At 45.4% G+C, this 22,816-nt stretch overlaps 4 protein-coding genes across 10 annotated transcripts; 2 read left to right on the top strand and 2 right to left on the bottom strand.

Annotated features, from left to right (window-relative positions):
• Window positions 1-4,523: 4,523 nt before the first annotated feature.
• On the bottom strand, window positions 4,524-7,664 carry LOC106859524 (killer cell lectin-like receptor subfamily B member 1B allele C). Of its 3 annotated transcripts, none has more exons than XM_014887260.2 (6): window positions 7,506-7,664; window positions 6,740-6,838; window positions 6,289-6,429; window positions 5,688-5,842; window positions 5,355-5,464; window positions 4,524-4,936 (listed from the first exon to the last, which is right to left on the bottom strand). In XM_014887260.2, exons 1-6 carry the CDS (start codon window positions 7,573-7,575, stop codon window positions 4,768-4,770), a joined length of 744 nt encoding a protein of 247 aa, XP_014742746.1. In that variant the 5' UTR covers window positions 7,576-7,664; the 3' UTR covers window positions 4,524-4,767. The 3 variants fall into 3 exon arrangements, with proteins under 3 accessions (XP_014742746.1, XP_088013218.1, XP_088013219.1); XM_088157092.1 differs by having other exon boundaries at window positions 6,250-6,429; XM_088157093.1 differs by lacking the exon at window positions 6,289-6,429.
• Window positions 7,665-8,562: 898 nt separating this feature from the next.
• On the top strand, window positions 8,563-19,311 carry LOC106852381 (C-type lectin domain family 2 member B-like). Of its 2 annotated transcripts, none has more exons than XM_088157097.1 (8): window positions 8,563-9,122; window positions 9,255-9,303; window positions 9,961-10,055; window positions 11,298-11,396; window positions 12,785-12,957; window positions 13,304-13,410; window positions 13,865-17,336; window positions 17,857-19,311. In XM_088157097.1, the coding sequence occupies exons 3-7, from the start codon at window positions 9,998-10,000 to the stop codon at window positions 14,076-14,078; spliced, it is 651 nt and encodes a 216-aa protein (XP_088013223.1). In that variant the 5' UTR covers window positions 8,563-9,122; window positions 9,255-9,303; window positions 9,961-9,997; the 3' UTR covers window positions 14,079-17,336; window positions 17,857-19,311. The 2 variants fall into 2 exon arrangements, with proteins under 2 accessions (XP_088013223.1, XP_014730857.2); XM_014875371.2 differs by having other exon boundaries at window positions 8,564-9,126.
• LOC106853136 (butyrophilin subfamily 1 member A1-like) lies at window positions 14,307-21,503 on the bottom strand. 4 transcript variants are annotated; one of them, XM_088157094.1, is made up of 4 exons: window positions 16,829-16,962; window positions 16,270-16,387; window positions 15,687-15,789; window positions 14,307-15,366 (listed from the first exon to the last, which is right to left on the bottom strand). In XM_088157094.1, the coding sequence occupies exons 2-4, from the start codon at window positions 16,306-16,308 to the stop codon at window positions 14,855-14,857; spliced, it is 654 nt and encodes a 217-aa protein (XP_088013220.1). In that variant the 5' UTR covers window positions 16,309-16,387; window positions 16,829-16,962; the 3' UTR covers window positions 14,307-14,854. The 4 variants fall into 4 exon arrangements, with proteins under 4 accessions (XP_088013220.1, XP_088013222.1, XP_088013221.1 ...); XM_088157096.1 differs by lacking the exons at window positions 16,270-16,387; window positions 16,829-16,962 and adding an exon at window positions 21,330-21,503; XM_088157095.1 differs by lacking the exons at window positions 16,270-16,387; window positions 16,829-16,962 and adding an exon at window positions 21,062-21,084.
• Window positions 17,050-19,311, top strand: LOC148219848 (uncharacterized). Its single transcript, XM_088157017.1, has 5 exons — window positions 17,050-17,054; window positions 17,108-17,135; window positions 17,857-18,069; window positions 18,155-18,177; window positions 18,284-19,311. The coding sequence occupies exons 1-5, from the start codon at window positions 17,050-17,052 to the stop codon at window positions 18,375-18,377; spliced, it is 363 nt and encodes a 120-aa protein (XP_088013143.1). The 3' UTR covers window positions 18,378-19,311.
• Window positions 21,504-22,816: the final 1,313 nt, after the last annotated feature.

Here is a 22,816-nt window from a genome sequence, read left to right on the forward strand (position 1 = left end):
TCTTTATCACTACTGCTTATATTTTATCCTTTTTGCATAAGGGTAGGGGCAAATGAAGTTTGAAAGTACTGTACCATGATTTCTCTGTCATTCTTGTAGAAGAGAAGAACTGCTAGAAATGCACAATTCAAAATTTAAGATAACTGATGTTGTTGTTGTTACTGTTGTTGTTGTTGTTGTTGTCAGGCATCATTAGTGTCTTTACAGTATTTTTCATGGCATCACCTGCCTTGAAAGGCAAATTTGAATTTCTTTTTCACATCCCTTTAGAAAGTGTCCTTCAGGTTAGCTTAGTCCACCAATGTACAAAAGGAACTGCTAATTACACAGTAAAAAATTGTATGTCTTTTTTGTAGATCAAGGATTTCTTCTCGCCTTTCTTCACAATATTGGCTTTATGAGGAAGTGTCAAAGTCAGTACCAAGTGTCCGGGTCAGTGCCTCAAGCCTACGTTTGGAACATGCTGGCCCTGTGCATCATGTTCCCCTTCTGGCACAGTTTATACCAATTAAGAGAGAAGACTAAAGCCAGAGTGCTGCTTTTCATAGAAAAGCTCCTTTGCCACTGTTATTTGCTGGTGAATTTGCTGCAAGGCTTCTTGAGCTGAAGTGCCTCCTTTAGTCACTTCTGATTCGCCAGTTTCAATGGAGGACTTAAAGTGTTCTGATTATGAAAGTGATGTACATGCAGTGATCAACTGTTATTATCAAGGGAGTAGCATAAAAACTAGAGTTCTGCACAAAGACAACTATTGTAGAGCTTCGACTTCAGTACAGAAGGAAGAATTAGGTAAGCATTTATGGTATGGATGCAGATCTGATTACAATTTTTACAACCTTTTACTGAGTCTATTTGAGTCTACTTTTACTGTTGTATTTGAATCTAGAGTCTTAGACGAATTTCTGGTGGAAATCAGGTTAGTGAGTTAGGAATATTCAGGAAAGGAAAAGATATTCCTGAATATCAAATTCAAAAGACACATTTAGATACAATAAAAATATTTTTCTTTTTAACCTTCTCCTTTTATCTTGTACATAAAAGCCAATCTGTACATTTCAATATTTAGTAAGGATTTAATGGGCAGGGTTTTTTATATTTTTGAACTAGGCTTTCTGCTTCCATCCAAAATCTCTGGGGCTATTCATACTTAATGACAGGCCAAGTAAGCTGGTGGTATGACAGTGTTTGTTAGTCCCCCTGGTTCTACTTCGATCAATCAAATTCTTTTTTTAGTCATTGAAGTTAGTGGAAAGTGTTTCTGGGGTTTCATCTGTAAGCCTTTGAGTTTAGCCAGTGGGGTGTTCCATCTGAATTTTTCAAAGCACTAAAAATTACTAGGACAGTGTTCCTCTGACTGTTTACCTGATATCTATATCTATATCTATATCTATATCTATATCTATCTATCTAAATAAACGTATCTCAGGTGATCAGTATTTCTAATCGAAAATAATAGCTATTTAGAGTAACTTGGCTTTGCATTGTATTTGTATTTGCTTGTATTCCACAGTATACATGTTCTACCAACCCTGTATTTAAGAGTCATGTGTATTTTAAGTGCTACCACAAATATGTTAAGCTGTTACAAGTTATATTCTTTAAATCCAGCCATGGAGAATCATGAAATCATTCAGCTTGAGATGAACCTCTGGAGGCCACCTTGTCCAAACCTCCCTTAAAGCGGGTCCAGTTAGGTTAAAGTGCCTGAGGCCTTGTGTGGTTGAATTTTTAATCTTTCCAAGGACAGAGAATTCATAGCCTCTCTGGGATTACCACCACCATGGTAAAAAAAGTTTTCCCTTCATCTAATTAAAAGTTACACCATTTATTCTTGCCCTTCCACTAAGGATCTCTGAAAAAAAGCCTGGCTTCATCTTCCCTATATTCTCACATTAAATAGTCACAGATAACCACTCAGTCTCAGAATAACAGAATTGTTTCTGTTGGAAGACATTTAATGAAACCATCTAATCCAACCCCCTTGCTTACACAGGGTCAGCTAGAACTTGTTTCTCGGGATCATGCCCAGTTGCCCATTGAATGTCTTAACCTTTCTGGGCAACATGTTTGACCAGCCTCACAGCAGACCAGTGTTTTCTTGTATTCAGATGGAATGTCATGGTTTTTAAATTGTGTCCATTGCCTCTTGGCTCTGAGCACCACTGAAAAGAGCCTGGCATTCCAACCCATCAGGTATTTAAACATGTGGGTAAGACACCCCTAAACCTCTCTTCTCCAGGCTGAGCAGTCTCAGTTCTTCCAGGCTGTCCTCATATGGATGATGGTTCAGTCCCCTAGTCATCTTTGTGGTCCTTCACTGGATTGGTCCAGCAAGTCTTTCTTGTTCTTATATAGCTGGACACAGTTCTCCATGCTTGGCTTTAGTGCTGAGTAGAGACAAAAGACCACCTCCCTTCACATGCTTTCAATTCCCTTCCTAATGTGGCCTAGGAGGCTGTTGGCTGTCTTTGCCACCAGTTTGCATCACTGTCTCATGGTCAGCTTGTTCACCAAGACCCTCAAATCCCTCTCTGCAGGGCTGTTCTTTAGTCAACCAGGCCACAGCATGTAACTGCTATGTGTATTCCTGCCCAGATGCAGACCTCTGCATTCATCCTTGTTGATCTTTAAGAGAGTTCTCTCAGACATCCTTTTTCTGTCTGTCCAAGACCCTCTGAATCTTACCGTATCTCTGATTTACAATCACCTTACACATCAGCTAATCCTTCCAGTCATGTACTGTGTACTTGCTGGAGATGTACTCATGGTCCTTGGTGAAGATGTTTAACAGTGCTGGTCCCAACACTGGCCCCTTGGATACGCCACTAATGACTTGCCTCTAAACCAGTGATCACAACACTCTGGGTCTGGCAGGTACAGCACCTCACTGTATGCTTATTTAACCTGTTTTTTGCCAGCTGTTCTGTGAGGCTGTTAGAGGAGCCTTGTCTTAGAAGTGTTACAAGTCTTACTGAGGCTGAGGTAAACAACTTCCACTGTTCTCCCATCATCCACCAGAACAGTTATATCATCCAAATTGTGGAAAGTTATCAGGTTAGTTAAACATGGCTTCCTCTTCATAAATCCATGTTGATGATTCCTGACTACGATGCTGTGCTCCACCTGTTTGGAAAAATGGCTTCCAGGATTAGTTGTTCCTTTATCTTCCCAGAGACTGTGGTGAAGCTGGTCTGCCTGTAATACCCTTAATCTTTCACATTGCCATTCTTGAAGATAGGAGTAACACTTTTTTCCTCCAGTCTTCAGGAATCTTTCCCAGTTGCCATAACATTTCAAAGATAATAAAGAGTGGAATTGCAGTGTCATCATGCAGCTTCCTCAGCCCTTGTGGGTCTAACCTCTTATGCTCCATGAGCTTATGTATGTACAGTTTGTTTAAGCTCTCTTTAATCTGTATTTCCTTCCATGGAGGCCCAGGCATGTTGCAAACTTTCCCTCAGTTTTATGGGGCTTGGGATTCCTCAAGAGCAGTTTTGCTAGAAAACATGGAGGCAGAGAAGGTATTGAGTATTTCAGATCTTTTCATATTATTTGTTATTGGCACCTCTACCCCATTCAGGAAGAGTTTACATTTTCCCTAGTTGTCCCTTTATTCCTTTTTTTCTACAACTACACATAGAATCCTCTCTTCTTCCCCTTCATGTGCAGAAATGTTGCTAGATTCAACTCCAGGCTGGCCCTGGCTTTCCTGGCTATCACAACAGCTCTGTATTCCTCCTGCATAATCTGTCCCAGCTTTCACTCCTATATGTTTCCTTTTGAGTTCAGTTAGGAGCAACATACTCATTACAGTCTCCAGCTGCCTTTCATTTCCTACTTGTGATGGAGCTTTTTGATCTTGTAGGAGAGGATTCTTGAATACCAACCAAATCTCACAGAATTCCCTTCCCTTCCCTTCCCTTCCCTTCCCTTCCCTTCCCTTCCCTTCCCTTCCCTTCCCTTCCCTTCCCTTCCCTTCCCTTCCCTTCCCTTCCCTTCCCTTCCCTTCCCTTCCCTTCCCTTCCCTTCCCTTCCCCTCCCTTCCCGAGCTGAATAAGTTTCTCTGCCTCTTGCAGATTCCTCTCCCATTTGAAAGAGATTAAAAAAAAGGGTGGGGAGGAAATTTGGTAAAAACAACAAAACCAACCAAATAAAACCCCAACCTGCAATCCAAAAAACCTCAAAAACAAGCAAACAAACAAAAGCCAAAACAGAAAACCTCTCTGAAACAACAGCAACAAATAAGCTCAAAACAACAACAAAAACAACAATAAAAAAAAACTCAGAAGAAAAACAAACCCCTCCAGATCATCAAAACTTGACCAAAATCCAGCTGCCCTCATCCACCCAGTTGCCTGCATCAGTGTGCTGACACTCTCAACTATGCCTGGAGAGTTGCATAGAGGTAATATCTGTCACTCACAAAAGCTTTTTTGAATTGAAATTTGCAATGTTTATATATGAACTTTGCATGATGTTCCAGCTATGCTCTTGCCTGTGTTATTTCAATAAATTGAAGCAAACCGGTTTGATAAGCTTTTATTGATGCCACAGCTCTATCAACACTGTGCCTGAGGTACAGGCCTTTCTGATTCTCCAGCTCAGGGTCTCATCTGTGCCCCCAAAACTGGTCTTGGTCCTCATGGTAAGAGGATTTGCAAACCCTGAAAATCTCCTGCAAAGCTGTAACTGTGAGGATGGGGCTATTTCACCGCAAATATTAGCAACAAGTGGCTTGTGTGATGGGCATTTTGGGGTGGGTATTTGTCAGATGGAGGCATCGCTTTTCTCTCCATGTTCTGCTGTCACAGGGCAGAGCAGGAAAGGGTTTTTTTTGCAAACCCACTTGTGTTCAGCATCACATTTATTAACTTTGAAGTCCTTGGCTCTCAGTGTTCCACACCCTTCATCCATCTCGTGCAGAGAGGTACCAAGCCTGTAAAACAAAAATTGTATTGCTGAAGAGGAGGAAACTCTCCAAATATTGGAGAAGTGGGAAAGGAGGAGGAAAGGAAAGTGGGTTGTTCCGCCCTTTTCCTGCACCTTCTCACCATGCATACATCGTTTCTTGAGGGTCACCAGATTTGAGGAGAGTTGCTGTGCCTGCAGTAAGATCTGCAAGGAGCATGCATGGGGCATGAAAAACCATGTTATTGCATGGGTCCAGTGCAATACCACGTGGGGTTACTGTGTTCCAGTACAGTTCCCCAACTTTTCGTCTACAGAGATTTGCTGGGGGGAATATGAGACTCCTTTATAAACTTCAACATCTTGGAGAGATGGGTCAGGACAAGAACTGGATCTTAAATGGACCAAAGCTGCTGTTTACACCAACAGACTGTGGATACACTCACATTTTGGGGTTGAAAGGTGTGTTGTCCACCCATCTCCACACCTTCTGATGTGACCTTAATCCAATCCACACTGGTAGTGGGCTCTTGCCTGTAACAGTCTTGATGTGCTCCTGGAAAACAGAAGTGACCAGTTGCTCCCAAAATCTCTCTGTGGAGGGTTTCATGGCAATCAAATTCACAGAGTAAATCTGACTCCAAATTCATGAGACATGAATGTCCCCCATACTTTGAATGCTTCCCCAAGCCCTCCTGTTGTTAGGCACTTTTTTCTTCCCTGCCCACCTAAAAATCAGGACTTCTATGTCCTTTTCAAGCCTTCTTCTCCCTATTTACCTTTTCTTTCTTGTCCTGGAGCACCACCAGCTGGGAGTCCTTATTTTCACAGCTTTTCATGCCTTGAGTCCAGTTTCCCAATTCCTCAGAAAGCCAGTAGCATTTTTCCCCATGGAGCTGCCAGTCCTGGGGACAGAGCTTGCAGCCAGCATAGGCTAAAGAGCAGAAAAAGCCATGAGACACTCCAAAGGGTCATCAGGTTATTCCCCAGCCACCAGCTGAACATACCAAGAGATTCCTCATCCCACACCCTGGCTCTTTCCCATTGCTGAGTTTTTCACATCAATGTGGTTTTTCCAGCCACTGCAGAGAAAGGAGGTTACTGAGGCTGGCTGGCCACAAGGACATTTTTGGCTGGTGGAGGTGAAAAAAGACTGGTGAGAAACCTCCTCCCTAGGGCTGATGCTGCTCCTCCATAGAGGAGGGATCAGCAACAATTGCATGGAAAAAGAGTATTCTTTCTTGCAACTCTCCTCTTTACCGAACAACCCTTGTGACCTCACAGCTCCAAGGGTCTAAGAGTCTCTCTTCTTGCAGTAGAAGACCCCCACAAAGGTCTCACCTGAACATCTTCGAGCAGCCATATGGGAAGGGGGATTACCTGTGGGGCTGTCCCCTCGGGGCTTGCAGAAATACCTCACCAGGGATGAAAACATGCAGTGCTCCACCTGGTTCCTTCCCTGGATCCCACTGCCCAGCGGCGGAATACTTGTCACCACTGGCTGTGGGGACCCCTGAAAAACTTGGAGCAGTAATCCAGGGTAAGAAGCTGCAGCCATTTGGGAATAAAAGCCACACAAAACTGGGTTTCATTTTTTCATACAGTTGCTTAAGCTAGCCTGAAAACCACGACTTGTATTCTCCACCCTTGTTTGATAGCTATGGGGTATTAACTAGGTTTACTCAGAATGGGTTTATTTTTGATGGGTGGTATCACATTTCTACAGGACAATCTTGTCCCTTCCGAAGACTGAAATGCTGAAATAAACTCCAGTTTTCCCTTCCTGGCTGCTCACTGGAGCGTGAGATGTAGATAAGAGCTGGTTACTCACCCCGCACACTCAGCACCACCACCAGGACCAGCAGGATGAGCTGCCCCAGTCCCCCGGCTATGAAAAGGAGCCTGTGCCACCATGGACAGAAGGCTGGTGCTGAAAGAGGCCACATTTACTTTAAAAATGAAAGATGAAAAAGCTGGGGGTTTAGAGGGAGGGGAAAAAAAAAGCCCCTCTGTCAAGCTGGTGAGTTTGAGCAGAAGTTTACAGCTTTTTTGCTTCCTCCAAAAAAGTAAATCACCACTGATGAGGTCTAGGGTGAGGGTGGTTTCTCAGGTGGAGGAGGGGCTGAAGGAACCTCAGGAGTCCCCTTGGGCACCCAATGATGGAGCTTGGGGGAGGAGAAATCTTCCGAAATTTGCTTAATTTAGAGCTCCTAGTGAATCTGGGAGTTGGTGAGACAAAGGTCACTCCAGCTCTCATCTCCACCAGGATTCCAGACAGGATCTCAGCAGCTTTCCTTCTCATTCAGGTGTGTTGGCTCATGATTGGTTTCTTGGCACACATTTTGTCCCCCCTAGGCGAAGAGTCTTGGAAACAAAGTGGTTTCCAGATATCTGTCACTGTCTCCCATTCCTTTCTCTTTTTCCTCCTCTTTTCAAGCCAGAATCCCGCCCTAGAAGACATTTCACCCACAACAGTGTTCCCCATGATCTTAGAAACCTCAACATGGAGACGAAGAAGCAAGCAAACCTAAAAGTAAACAAATCCAAAAGTCTTCCCAAAATTTGAAACAAGCATTTTCCCCCAGAATAGGACTTACCCCCATGCTTATCAGCAGAGGACCCACCCCCAAGATGCCTTAAATCAGCATAAACAATTTCCCCCTCCATGGTTGTTCAGAAGGTCCCAGGAGAAGCCCAGAAATGACACTGTCCTTGGACAACCTCTTGCCTTGTGAACTATGCACTCATGTCTGCATCCGGCTCCAGGAAATGGTGTTGGCTGGGGCTTTTATCTGCTTTTTTTTTTTGTACGTACACAAATACATATGTACATATATATATATTGATATATGTGTATACATACCCTTCCCTTGTAAATGGAAGGTGGTGAGGGAATGGGTGTCCTGTAGCCAAGAAGAGGTGCCACACCTGGAGGTGTAGAAACATCTGTGAGTTTGGTGGTTGTGTTGAACATCTATGAGAGCAGAATTAATAAGTAATCATTTCAAAAAAGCCTTCAAATAAGGTTTTTGACTGAGGTTGAAGCACGTCAGGAGCTGGATCAGTGTGACCACAGGCAGGCAGGGAGGAGACAGGTGACATTTGGTGTTTCTTCCCCAAAATATGGTCTGGGTGTGACTTGAAATGCCTTTTGTTCCATGTGACTTGTTCTGATGGTTTTGACAAATTACCCTGGGGCAGAGAGATTCAATGTGGTCAGGGGATGCCCAGCTCCTGCCCGGGAAGAGGTAAGAATGTGGGTTTCCTCAGGCTGCTAATGAATTTTACTTTATTTTGTTACTTAACTTCATTTTGATTTTTCTTCTCCTGCAAGCCCATCCTCCCACTCTTGATATATTTTTTACATCATCTAGACCTATATTTTCCTCAGGTTTGGGACCCTTTGGCAATTGCAAGGAACTCCCTTTTCTAAGTTTTTTTTGGTGTTAAGCCCAGGTTTTAGTTAGTGCCACAACATCTCAAAGCAACACCTGTTTACAGAGGTAAAAATTATGTTTTTTTCCTCAGATACCCAAAAAAAAACCCCAAGGAAAGAAGCAGAAATTTGCCGCAATACCTATCATCAGCCAGAAACAGGGTAAATAATAGGATAAACCCAAAGGTCCAAAGGCTCTAGCAGGAAAAGCACTGTATTTTTAAATTTTTAAGTAATTGTAAAATTTTTAGTTAATTAAAAAATACTTTTATTTTAAATTTGTCTTTATGTAATTTTTATTGTTATATTTTTATAATCTCATGTTTATTTTTAGTTTCTTTTCCACCCACAGCCTTCTCTTTATCACAGAAAGTTTTTGTGGTGAGCTGCTATCAGCAATCCTTCCTGCCCTCTGCAAAGGCAGCTGCTCCAGTGGTGTGTGACGAGTGATTACAAAAACCCCCTGAAAATACAAAATAAATTACGTTTTAGGGTAAAACCTTGCAGCTGGGTACCTTAATTGCAAAAAACTTCTTAAAAAATATTTTTATAGTAAAAAAAATTACAAAATGGGCTGAAGGGAACTGTACTTCAACCTTGTAGAATTCCTGAGGGCTGCTCTGCGTTGCCCTGACATCCTGGAACAGAGTGATCTCCAGCAGTGTTTCCTCCAACTGCACACTAACAAAAAATCATTTTTGGACAATCCGTCTTCCCGAAATGCTGGAAAAGAGGGTGACGTGATGCTGAGTGGAGCTGGAGGGGAACCCCTGGTTCAGTGGGTGAGCAGGTGGCCCTAGGCAGGCAGCCCCTTCTTCATTGCCCTTGAGGAGGGACGGGAAAATCCCTCAGAAAACAATAAAATAAACCAAAACAACATTTAAAAACAATACTTTGTTTCTCTTCACAGGAGCAGGTTGTGCTTCAGCACTGGAATTATTCCCACAGAGCAGACACAGGTGACAGGGTTTGGGATGAGCCTGGGGGCTGAGGGGAGGGGAGGGGATCTTATATTTTGATTGCTGGAAAGAATTCCAATAGCAGGGAGAAGTTTTTATTTGTGGAAGAAAATTTTAATTGAGGGGATTCTAATACGGGGAGATTATTTTAAGTGGGGGCAGAACACTTTAATTTTGAGGAGAAAACCTAAATTTTGGAGAGAAAATATTAATTGAAAATAAAATATTAATTGAGAAGACAAGACATTAATTGGGGAAAAGCTTTATGGGAAGAAAAGTTTGCAGGGAGGAAACTTTAATTATAGCAGAAAATTTTAATTGCAGGGAGAAAATGTGACCTGAGGAGACCTTAAGAGAGGAAGATTTTAATTGGTGGAGAAAACTAATCTGAGGTGGAAGTTTGGCTGTGGGGAGAAAACTTGACTTATAGGGAGAAAATTTTAACCGAGCAGAGAAAAGTATAATTAGGCAAAAAAAGTAATTGAGGGGAGAGGAAATTTAAATTGCAGGGACAAGATTTTAATTGAGTGAGAAAACTTGAGCTGGGGGGAAGAGTTTAAATATGGCACAGGGAGAAAGTTTTAAATGGTGAGAAAATTTTAATTGAGGACTGAGAGCCTTCATGACACCTTTGATAGATGAAACTTTGCTTGCCAGGTGAAACAAGAGCACCTGTAGAGACGGAACCCCAAAAATGGAGGAAATGAGAATTTATTCCAGATTTTTGGGCATGGAAAGGAGCAAGCGGGCAGGTAACTCTAGGGCAATGAACTGTAGAATCACTGTGTCTGGGCTTTATTGTGATACTTCTGTAATTTGAGAAGAAAACACAGCTGAAGTAAGGTTGTAGGGGGAAAAAAGCTTTTTCTGGAACTTCCCTTGAGGGAAAATTTTTGTCACTCAGCAGATAGAATTTTTGCTCTAAAAAGGCCAATTTCAAATTCCAATTTAGTATTAACCCTTCCCGAGGCTCTTGCTTCTCTTAGGTGTATTCCCCTCTTCACCCAAATATTCAAAATTTCTGATTTATTCTGGATTAGAATAAAGAGATTTTTGAAGAGTTGAGCTATAGAAGATCTCAAAAAGAAATTTGGTGTTTAAATCCAGTTTGGACACATCAGAAAGTATTTATTATTTTTTTGTTTTCATGGGGAAATCAGCTTTCCCTTTTGCCCTGTTTCAGCTTTCCTCATTTTTTCCCATTTCTAAGATCCCCTTGGCACCCAATAAGGTAAAAAAAGGAATTTTGGGGCCTTTTCCATCATCTTGTTCTACCCAACCAGGGATTTTTGAGGATTTTTTTTTTTTTTTTGCACATTTGTGACTTTTTCAAATTTGTTTTTTTAGATTTTGATTTTATTTGTTGATTTTTCATTTGGTGATTAAAAAAAATTAATGTAACTTAAAAAAAAAAATTGGCATAGTTGGCTTCTGACTTACTTTCTAATACTTTTCCAGGAAGAAGAGGGGATAGGAGGGTTTTTTCCATGAAATTTGGTTCATATGACAGGGAGAAAAAAACAAAAAATGGGGGAAGTTCTACTGGATGAAAACACTAAGATTTTTTTGGATAAAACCCCTAGGAAATAGAATTGTGTTTGATCATGGTGAAGGGAAAGTGCATATTCTGGATCACAAGATACAGAAATGGAGGCACCATGACCCAAATTGTCCAAAGACACCATAACCCTTAGTTTAGATGGAGAAAAAGCTTTAATAATGAGGTAACCCCCAGAAATTAAAGCAAAATTTTAATTATGGTACGTTTGAGGAGTTTGCATCTGGAGCTGGGGAGGAAACTGTTCCCCAAAGAGTTCACATAAAAAAAAAAATTCTGTTCCACATGAAGAAGAAATTTTGGTATTTCTCACCCAAAATAGCACCAAGTCCACTGACATTGGCACAAGACCAACCTTTCATCATCTTGGCACGACCTGTAGCTTTTGCTGCCCTGGGAGCCCTTGCAGAGACACTGAAGGTTTGTTCTCCTGCAGGTCACAGCGTGGAGATGAAACCAGAGGCACGTGTTGCCTGCCAGGTGATGCTGGCAGTGATTTTCACAGCTCTGTTCATCACAGCCACTGCTTTTGCAGGTGAGTGTCAAAGTTTTAATCTCACGGGTAATGTCTCTGAGATATTTAGGGTTTTTGCATTTGTGGCAGTTCTACTTCCATGTTCCTGAGTGTCCTGGTTTTGGGCAAATTTAGGGGAAAACCTCCAAAAGGAGCCCCCAGACAGCAAACCCCACGACTCCTCCCCCCTCCCCCCCACCGGGTTCGGGAAGAATTTCCTCAGAGAAGAGTGGGAGAAAAAACCTGTTTATTTAACAAGCAAGACACTCCCCAGCACAGGGAAAAAAACAACACCAGCTGACAAAAAAACTCTTTCACCGTTCTGAAGGGATGACAAACTCAGTCTCTCCGGCGAGTGGTCCCCCAGTTATCAGTCTCCGGCGCTGGGGAATGACTGCTGCAGGTGACAAAGTGTAGCCTCCCGGTGTTTCTTGGGGTTTCCCAGGCCCCAGTCCAGAACAGCTTCAGATGGTATCCAGGAGAGGGAGGGGACGGGGTGGAAGAGAAAACAGTCCAGGGAAAAAGTTGGACTGCCTAGCTGAACTAACTAATAAGCAAAAAGCAAGGGCAAAGCGAAGGAAAGAAAAAGAGGCAGAAGCGAGCAAGCAGGCAAGCAAGCAGGCAAGCAAGCCGAGCTAAAACCTCTCCTAAACATAGACCATGGGGGAGGTGAGCCGGCTGATAACAAGACAAAACAAAGCTTCACTTTCAGAGTCAGTCCTGGAAGCACAGGACATAATACCAAACATAATCAGAACACACGATTGGAGATACAAACACTGTAACATCACCCTAGGACACTGAGGAAGACAAAGCCCGCCCAAGCTGTTTTCCCTCTGGAAGAAGGACGTTTCAGAGTAGTTTTTCTACAGAAGACCAAATCCATCCCCTTGGTGTGAAAGCTGATGTCATCTAGAAACCCATATAAAATCAATAGGAAGAGGCATTTTATGAGTAAAGTCACATAGAAGTATTGTTTTCAGAGAATGCAGGGCCTGGAAATGCTGGCATGAGTTCCACCAAGTCAAGAGGTCTGCAGGAACAAGAGGACGTTTTTCCTGTCATTTTCACTACTTTTGCATTAATGGAAGAGAGGAACACGCATGGGCATGTTTAGGGATAGGGCTTCTCTGAAATTGCTCTTTAAAATGTGGGGTTTTTTATATCTACCACTCTGTTTCCTTCTTTGAAGGTGCAGCACCTGTGTTTCTTGTCCAACATCACAAGCTGGGCCATGATCTGAGCTTATTTTCTCACAGGATTTCTCCTAGTATCTTAATTTTTCTCACTGCCCACAACTGAGGCAGATGCAAGACTTTTGGAAACCGCGGGGTGGACGATGATCTCTCCACCCCAGAGAGGCGAGGGGAAGGTGCTGCTCTGTAATGTTGTTCTATTTTTAATGACAGTGCAGGCTTTTCAGCCTCATGCCCAGCCCTGCTTTCAGTGTCCTTTCGACTGGATCAGGTACAGAGGAAAATGCTACTATTTTTCTGAGGTTGAGGGGAACTGGACATCCAGCCAGGACAACTGCTCGGCACTTGGTGCTTCCTTGGCCATGCTGGACAGCATGGAGGACTTGGTAAGGAGACATGAGGACCTACTTGGCATGGGGGGAAAAAACCAAAAGTATTTGAAACCTTTTAGTTTCTTTGACTGCTCTTCCAGGATCTTTCTTGAAGATTTGGGGTGATAAGATGGGGAAAAGGCCTTGAGGGTATGTTATCATGGGTATCTTCAAATTCCTCACTCAAACCAACTGCTGCAAGAACTGTAGGAATACACCCCTGTTTCTAGATGACAATTTTTGGTAACAGATTGAAATGTTCAAGCCCCAGAGAAGCCCTGAAAGAGCACGAGCAACTGGTAAAACTGAGATTTTTTTATGGTTGGAAGAAGGTGAAAACCTTTCCTTTCCTCTCTTTCAGAGCTTTGTGATGAGATACAAAGGCATCTCAGAGCATTGGATTGGCCTTTTGCGGGAGGACGAGGAGCAGCCATGGCAATGGGTGAACCGCTCGCTTCTATCTTACCCGTGAGTCCATGGTTTTCATTATTATGTTGTTGGTGGGTGTTTCCTCAGCTACAAAATGTGCATTTCTTCTTGTACTTGAGATACACCCAGAAGTAAAAAATGGGACAATGTTTGGGAAGGGCAACTTTGTATCTGAAGCTGGTCTTTGTTTTCCCCTTTGACTTGAAAGATGGGAGGGGTGCGTTTAGTGAGAAAATCCTAAGTTTGGATTTTTTATTTTAAATTTGTTTTTTCATGCAAAGCTTTGGGTTTCATATTAGGAATAGATCAGTGTCAGTCTTGGCATATTGATATTGAATTAGTTCTATTCCTATAAAAGAAATACGAATAATATTTTGGCATGTTGGTCCGCATGAGGATGACTGAGAACTGAAGCTGAGGGAAGCCTATGTGTGACTTTTTTCCTTTTTCCTGCCATCCCATCTGAAATGGGTTATGTCTTCTGTACTTCCAGGTTTCCGATCCGTGGTGGTGGGCTCTGTGCTTACCTGGATGCCAGTGGGCTCAGCTCCTCCCACTGCAGCACTGAGAGGAGCTGGATTTGTAATAAACATGAGCTGCAGAGCTCAGGCAAGGGCAACAGGATGAGACGGCCTCCAAACCTCTGTGTCAGCTCCTTGGGTGCTGCAGGGAGGCCTTCTCACTCCCAAATATCTGGTGCACCATAGGGACATGAGAGAAAATATCAAAAAAGGTTTTGAAGCCCCTGGGCAAGGAGTTATTGAGGGTTCCAGGGGATCAACAAGGTGTTTCTGGGACAAGGCAACCTTTGGGATCCCTGTGAGATAATTCTTGAGAATGCAGGGGGGTGGGGTGGGGGGACAGGGCAGACCTGGGGGATCTTTTTGGGTTTGGGGCAACTTGGTGATGGTCCAAATGCAGATGCCTTCTACTTCTTAGAGAAAAAGAAATTTATTCTATTCTGAGCATATTTACATGCTGAGTATTTGGAAATACATCTCAAGCATAGGGAACAGCAGAGGAAAAGAGTGGGGGCAGTGGGTGTGACCACATCCTTGTGATGACAAAATCAGTTTTAATATGACGTATAGTGGCTGATATTAATACAAAGCCTGCAACATTTAAGATTTTTAATCTGTGCTGGGAGCCCAGCCAATCATAGGCACTGAGGTCAGTGAAAGGAACCTTCAGAGGAAGCTGAATTTGGGATAAAAAGCAAAGTTTTTAGCTCAAAACAAGCTCGGGGAAGCCCATGTCCTGTTAATGAGCTTTGGATGAATTTAACAACTTGAGATGAGTCATGCTGAGCTCAGACCCAAACCTCCCTGGACATAACTCAAAACAGATACATTTAAGATGGAGGTAGGACCATGAACTGAGTTAGAAATGCCTCCAAGACTTGGAAAATAAGAGCTGAGGCGCATTAACAAGGATTTCCAACCACTATGATGTAATCAGCTTTTGAGAGGATCCTTCCAGGTCATCAGCCCTTGGGGGACAGTTTAATGGTTGAGAGGAGCACGCAGAAATAGGGGAAGACCCTCTCCCCACGGAAGGAGGCCACAGGAAAAGTGAAGATGCGTTGGCGGCTGCTGACGGCGTAGAAAGAGACCTGTCCCACCTCGTAGTCCAGGTAGACTCCAATCTCCCCATTGAGGAGTGGGACAGAGGTGTTGGATGGAGCTGTGAGGGCAACGCAGAGCTCATCATACTTCTGCAAGCCCCAGATTTCCGTGTTGGGCTTGAAGAGGACCCGGCCTTTCCTCTGCACCGACTCACGGGCCACCCCCACGGCCCAGAAGCGCCCATTGGCCTCCACCTCCCAGTAGTGGCGGCCCGAGGTGAAGCCCTCGCTGCCCAGCATGCACGGGTCTGTGTCAAACCGCCCTGGACCCGCCGGCCACTGGCATCGAGGTGTGCCCCAGGTGGCTTCTTTGAGGTCCTCAGAGAGGATCACCTCTGGGCCCACTGTGGCTGGATCCAGCGTTACGTCCACTGAAAAGCAAAACAGAGGAAGAAGCCAAATTTAAGCCTAGAGAACACACACCACCAAAATGCCTTCAGTGGCGACTTTTCGAAGAGAAAGAGAGAGGAAAGGTGAGGCTGGAGATGTAAGTGCGAAGAGGCGGAAGTTGGAGATGGAGGATATACATCCAGTTGAGGTTGGAGATGGAAGAGCAAAGAGATGGAGGTTGGATACAAAGGCCCTAGAGAGGCAGAAGGTGGAGCAGGATAATCTCCAACTCCATTGAACATTACAGCCCAGAGAACACAAGGAACAGGTACTTTGCTCCTTTCTAGCCATCTCTGATTACCTTCAAACTGTTTGGCAGTGTGGTAGTCCAGGGCAAGGTGCCATGTGCATGGCCGTGGTTTGAGGAAGAAAGCCATTGCACCCTCAGTGACTTCTCTTCCTGACTGGAGGCACAGGAAAAGGAAAGAAAGCATAAAATCTAATTATTATCCTTCAAACAGTCACATCTCAGCTTCTGCCCCTTTCTATGTCAAAAAATGTGTTTAACCACGACATTTAATCAAAGTACTTCAAGAAAATAGCATTCTTTTTCTTCAACAGTTGCAACAGAACTTGGTTAATTTATGGGAAGACCCTTGGAGATGAGTTAAATCAATTAATTCCCTGATGACTATGTGCTATGAGGAGTACATTGGGTTGAATCCATTTCCACCGTAGATATTATTATACTCCCAAATCTCCATTCCTCATGCTGGCTGAAGGCTGAATCTATCCATCCTAAATCCATCTCTGCCTCTACCACTCATCAATCAAATCTGACAAAGTTTATTTGAGTGAGGAAAGTCCCTAAATTTGAGATAAGCCACATTCACCTCTCACATCCAGAGAAATCTTGTGAGAAGGGGAAGAAATTTGCTGCTGACCTTGGAGAAATTGTATATGGAGGAGATAAGAGCTGGCATCAAATGGTCTCAAATTCATGCTCTGGAAGTCTGGGTGGGGTTTTGCATGCAAGCAAGGGATTGCCCATGCTAACGGGCCCTGGACATGAGAAATAAAGCCCCAAATAATAATAAACCATGGTGTGACAGTTGAAAACAAACATACTTCTTTTCCATGTGTTTTCCTCATGCAATCTGCAGATAAGGGGATTAAAACAGCAGGGTGATGAGTAAAAGTGGGAAAAAGATAAGAAAATCACCCAAATGAAGATAAAAGCAGGACCCATGCTGTTTCTCACTCAAATTCCCCATCTGGATTGTTACAGGTAGATGAGAAGCAAATAATCACCATGACTCTCCATTGCGAAACACCTTTAAATCCGAAACAAAGATCCTGACACTAAAGCAAGGTTAAATCACTTCCCTTCTTGAGTTAATGGGATGGGGAGGAGGCTCAAAATCCCGTTTCCCCCACCTCCCCACAGACATCAGGGTGATGTAACCCCCCTATCTGCACTGGGATTTTCCCCCTCACTCAAACCTTCTTGGTGTTTTCCTTGCTGTCGCTGGTGCTGTTTTGGGGTTCCTCCAGATGGTTTTCTTCCACTGGCTGTTTCGCCACTGTGTTTTTTTCCTTTTGGGATTTTTTTCTTCCTCTCTCTGGCACAGGCTCAGCCAAAGCTCAGTCCTGTCTCAGCCTCTGCCAGCTTTTATCAGCCAAGAAGGGAGGAGCCCTCCAATCTCTTGCCTGCAGATGGGGCAATGACGTACTTGGACACCTTCTGGCACCATCTGATTGCCCCTTTCCCCCCCATTTTAGGGACATTTATTTTCTCAACATAGGGAAGGTAGTGAGGGGGCGTTTTTAGGGGAATTATTTGCTTTCCTCAACCAAATAATGTAAGATTTTGAAGGCAGGATTATACAAATAATCTAAGCTGATTGCTTCAGTTTCTCTTTTTAAATCCAGTCTCACCTGCAGTCCCTAAGGAAGGTGTTGGCAGAGTTTCTGGACTGGAGAGCAAGTGAAGAGATACCAGGACTGCTTGGTACAGGGGGTCCCCCTATTCTTCAGCAATCTGAAAGGGTCTTTGGGTATTTATTTTCTCCCAAGTCCCTCTTGAAGAAACACGTGGGATCATATCCAAGAGGCATCCTGGCACCCTGCAAAGCCCTACACCCAGCTGGAGTGGTTGCTGCAGAACCTGGGCAGGTTTGGCAAGAACCACTTCCATGTGCAGCTGCTTATTATCCACACTTTAAATCAATGGCACTGCACATTTTCATCTCAGACTGAGTCATAAAGGGACATTTGTTAATATGGAATTAACTGCTTCTCAGAGCCTGCAGTTGGTTTTGGACAGAATATAGGGAAGAATGGCAATAGGGGAGGAGAAGGAGAACCTTAGGCTGAAGTACTTAATTACCCTACAGTTGCTAATTAGCTGCATCCCCAGCCCTGCCCCAGTGTTACAGCCCCCCTGGCTACAACGTAAGTAGTTCTGTCCTTTAACTGAAAAGGGGAAGATTCAGGTCTGGGGGTTGCATATGGATTTTTGTCTCCTCTAGGAGACGAGTGAAGCCGAGCGGTGCCGCACAGAGGCCGAGTTGGAGCAGCTGCGCCAGCCGCGGGCGGAGCAGGAGCGCACGGTGCTGGGGCGGCTGGCTGAGCTGGACCACACCTTCGCAGCTGCCCATGCTGAAAAATCATTGCGGCTGGCCGACAGGGTTGCACAGCTCCACAGACTCATTGGGCAGCTGGAGGCCAGGTGCTTGCCCCAGGTGAGTGCCCTCCTTACCCAAAAGGTCTCCCAAAGTGCTGCCTATGGGGTCTTGAACTCCCTTTTTTCTCCCTTTTTCCTTTTAGGATGTTGGGACCATCCTAAGCAGGTATGTGGCAACTGGTTGCTTCACGTCCCTATCACTCCAGCTGCGGAGAGGGGCTTGGCTGATACATCCGTCGCATAACACCCGTCCCTGTAATTTCTTTTCCCAGCTGGAGTGAAATGAGGCTCCACCTCCCATCAGGACTCCCCAAGGAGCTGGAGAAGCTCCTGAGCTCCTGCTGCTGCCAAAGCGATGCTCCGTAGGAGGCCCTGGCGAAGTTTAGAGATATTTGGGTAGAAACTGGATATTTTAGGAGAATTCAGGAATATTTTAGGAGAATTTGGAGGCTCTGGAGAGGAATGCAGAGATATTAGGGATAATTCAGATATATTGGGGGGAGGAATTCAGAGTTATTTTGGGAGGAATTCAGTTGCATTTTGGGATAATTCAGTCATCTGGGGAGAAGTCAGAGGCATTTCAGGAGGAAGAGGAGCTTGTCCAAGGGGAAGGCAGCTGCAGGCTCTGCACCTGCTCACTCCCCACCTTCTTCCCTCCTCCCAGACACGGATCCCCCCATGGGTCTCCCCACACCAAAGACTACGCTGGACACTGGCACAACTCCTCTCCCACAGCTTTTGCCAGAGAGGAAAAGTGTGCGGTGGGATGAGGAGGAGCAGCAGGACGAGGCCAGAGAGCCCCGTTGAGGCCAGGAGCTGTCTGGCAGCTGTCAGGGTGTCATTGCCAGGACATGGACACAATAGGTGGATTCTGCAAGATGCCGCCTGTGCATCCTCATCCTAAGTGTTGCCCGTATTCCTAGGGACACAAATGGTTTCATGACCATGGGAATCCTTAAAATTAGAGGGTTTTGGGAAAGCTGCAAAAAGCAGGTTTCAGAAACAGCAGAACTGCGATTAGAGCTAAGCCATAATATTTGTCAGCAGAAAAGTCATAGGAGATGCAGAAAGCAAGGACAAATAGAACAATGGTCTGTGTATTAAAGCTTGGCTAGAATAACTCCCTAAGCTGTAGAGAAGTATATCTAACAAGATATTAGGAAGTTCTAAGCTTAATAATGGAGCTCTGTGCATTGTATTTTAAGGCTTACAAGTAGGCATTGTATTTGAAATAAGCAAGAGTTGTTTTAACCAAAGGTACATGTACCTATAGTGGTTGGATTAAACTACTGTCAATATGCTTTTGCTTTTTGTGATTGGTCAAAAAACTTTTAAAGTACATTGTAACTCCAAGTTCTGCGGCTGCCGCCGAGGACGTCAGCTGCTGGCATCTTCCCATTGTCCCAACCATGTAATGAGAATGATGCTGAAAATAAACAGCTCGAGACGTGTTCCACGGCAGTCCCATCCCGTTCGTGATTCTGTACATAAACCCGTGGCCGGCACTACATGACAAGCTCCCTTCCCAGCTGCTTTAATTAGCAACCAGTCTTGTTGCTGGTCACCATGTAGGTCACGAATTAAAGAAAAAAAACCAAAAAACAAAATCACCCCCGATTTTCCTTGTGCGTGTGGTGTGTATGCCTAGACTAGATTTTAAGGTATGTCTTGGTTCGGCTGGGCCAGGGAGGAGGGAGCAGGCGAGCGAGGGGCAGCGGGACACGCGGGTCCCGGTTCTTGGGGGCGGAGTGGCGGACCTGTCCCGGGGCCTGAGCTACTCGGCCTTGACTTAGAGCAGCACGTCCCGCTCCTCCCGCGGCTGGAAGCAGGCAGTCGGCACTCGGCTGTCCCCCGACCCCCACAGGATAGCAGAGCCGTAAGCGGGGCTCCCCGCGGGACCGCGCCTGTCCCGTCCCGCGCTCCAGCTCTCCGTGCCCATCCTGCGCTGCGGCTCTTTAATGACATGGATTTTATTCTGCTCTGTGCCTTCTATCCACATCTCGCCCCCCTCTCGGTGCAGCCCTTTCGGCGACATCTGTCAGAGGCGACAGTCATCCCCCGGGCCTCGCTAACCCTCTTCGTGTAGCCCCTCCACCGCCACCTCACGCCAGGGAGAACATTTCTGGGAAAATATTTATACCTAGCATAGCCCTGACTTCTCTTGCTGCTGCAGAATCATTACGCAGGCTAAGATTCTTCTTCGGAAAGAACAATAACTGCCTGAAATAATTAAGAATTAATTAAGCATTAAGTTGGTCTGCTGTTAATAAAGTAATTTCTGGATGTTTCTTAGAAGAAAGCATAATTTAAAAAAAGAGAGAGAGACAGAGAGAAAAGAATTTTAGTTTGGCTTTTCTTTTTTTTTTTCTCCCCAGACATCAAACTTTGGGTTTGCTTGGGCTCGGTTTCGCGGTCCCTATCCCGCTCCATACCTCGAGGAGTCAGTGACTCTCGCCGCTGCCCGAGATCAGACAATGAGAATGGAGTTTGCTACGCGCCCTTGCCCCCATCCCCCCGGGTACAGGCAAATCTAGGGCTACAAACAGCGTTTTTGGGGAGCTGCAAATGCCCAGTACGTTTTTCCCCCATAATTTATATTTTTTTTTTCCCGTGAAAAAGCCAAAGCTGATCAATTTTGAGGCACAGCGGATTTTACAACCGTTTGGGAACATCGACCTTCTTTTACTTACTACCTTACTCATAACTATAATTCCTGATTAATATTTTAAACATTATTTTAAGTGTTTTTTATTATTTTTATAGCTCCATAATAAAATTTGAAATTATATTTAAACACATATATGTCTTATATTAAGCTGAGATATATGATATTGAAACTTCGTTAACGTTTTTATAGTTACAAGACACACCACGGTGGGGTTTTGTTTCACTTTAACGCTCCCCCTCCAAGCTGGTATCCACATGAGCTCCAGGGAGCTCTGCTCACGTGCCACGTTCCTACTTTATTCCTTGTCTCCTGGAGCCCTCTCCTGGCCGCACTCAGCTTCCCCCGGCGCAGCCGGAGGAATAAGAACTCGCCCTGGAAATACCTCTAGGCCCCAGCTGCCGCTGCCTGCGTTCCCTTCTGTCCGGAAATCCCCGCTGGCCCTGGCCCGGTGAGCTGTTCCATGACCGGGGCAGTGGGAATGTCGGACACGCCCGGGGTTGCCTTGCTTGGCAGGTTCCGGACGCCGACACCAGCGTCCAGCCCTGCCGCCACTTCCAGGAATACCCAGGAATTCCCGGCCCAGGCCCCTTTCGGCGCTTCCCCAGTGCCTCCTGTAAACCACCATGGCTGCGGGAAACGCCATCAGATACCTCCAGGAGGAAACCACCTGCGCTGTCTGCTCGGATTTCTCCGAGGATCCTGTCACGATCCTGAGCTGCGGCCAGAATTTCGGCCGGCGCTGCCCGTGGCGCTGCGCGGCGCTCCGTGCCTGCCGGGCGCTGTTCCCGCACGGCAGCTGGCTGGCGTGGTGCGGCCGGGCAGGAGCTGTGCCACAGGCGCCAGACACCGCTGGCCCTCTTCTGTCACCGCGATGGAGTGAGTCCTCGTCCGCACCGCCTGCGCCGAGCATCGCGCCGGCCCCGCCGTGCCGCTGGCAGAAGCCGCTCGCTGATGCAGGGTGAGCGGATCCCCCTCTCAGACACTTTCCCCCTGCCTGAGCTACGCTACTTTCCCTTAAAACTCAGCCCTCAGAATACGTATTTTGAGCAGAGGCAAAGCTTTTCCCTGTCTTTCCAAGGGAAAAAAAGCAAGGCAACATCTAGAAGCCAAAACTGAGCTGAAATGCTGCAATTTGGTGAAGGTTGAGTATGAAACAGTACGGCGGGTGGTAGTTTCGGGACCAAAACCAAATATTGGAGATTTGAAACTCCTGCTCTCACGCAGCGCCTGCGCTGTGGAGCGTTGCTGTTCCGCTTCCGGGCGCGGAGGGGAAATGGGGATCCCCGAAAGGAATTTGGACCTGGCTGGGGGTGCAGGGAGTGGGGGAAGGGGGATGGAAACTGAAGGGTGGTGGGAATTTTTTACAGGAGACTTTGGAGAGGTGAGATTTCCCAGCCTGTCTGGGAGAGCTGTAGTGCTCACTTATCACTGTGTGTTTACACAACTGCACGGATAAGGTGAGGGTGTGCATGCAGCATAACTATGAAGTTAATTATACCATGGATATACATGTACATGTATGCTTCAGTGCAGTTGCACAGGCGGGTGAGGATGGAGCCATCTGTGCTAGCCGTATCCCTGGTGCTTTAGGGGTCCCAGACCCCTCTCCTCCTTCCCTTCTCCAGGAGTATAAACCCCTTTTCCCTTCAGAAGCAGTTTGAAGCTTCCCTAAAAACCCTTCAAGAGGAGAACGAATGCTGTGTTAGGCTGACGGAAGCAGCAAAGGAGGCAAGACAGGAGATGCTGGTGCATGGTGCTGCCATCTGGGTGCCCACACCGTGGGGGCCAAACTGCTTCATTCTCCCTCCAGCATTCTCCTTCTTCATGCCCCATACTCGAGTCATTGCTGAGAAGCAGGAGCTGCGGGTGATGCTGGAAGGACTCTGCTGGCTGCTGAGTGACCAGAAATCACGGTTTCATTCCCAGTTCCATTACCTGTCCTGTGGTGAAGCTGCCTGAGATGTCATGGATTCAGCACTGCCGTGCAAAGCTCCAGGCCAGGTGTCAGCAACTAGATGCTAGGGGTGAGCCAAAACTTTGCCCTACAATCTATTTTCACAGGAAAGCAGCTCTAAGCATCTTTGTCTCTTCCTGTCCAGTATTCCCAAACCACCTTGAGCAGGTTTTGGAGCCAAAA

The sequence above is a fragment of the Sturnus vulgaris genome, chromosome Z (assembly GCF_052056855.1).
Source record: "Sturnus vulgaris isolate bStuVul1 chromosome Z, bStuVul1.hap1, whole genome shotgun sequence".
Lineage (NCBI taxonomy): Eukaryota > Metazoa > Chordata > Aves > Passeriformes > Sturnidae > Sturnus > Sturnus vulgaris.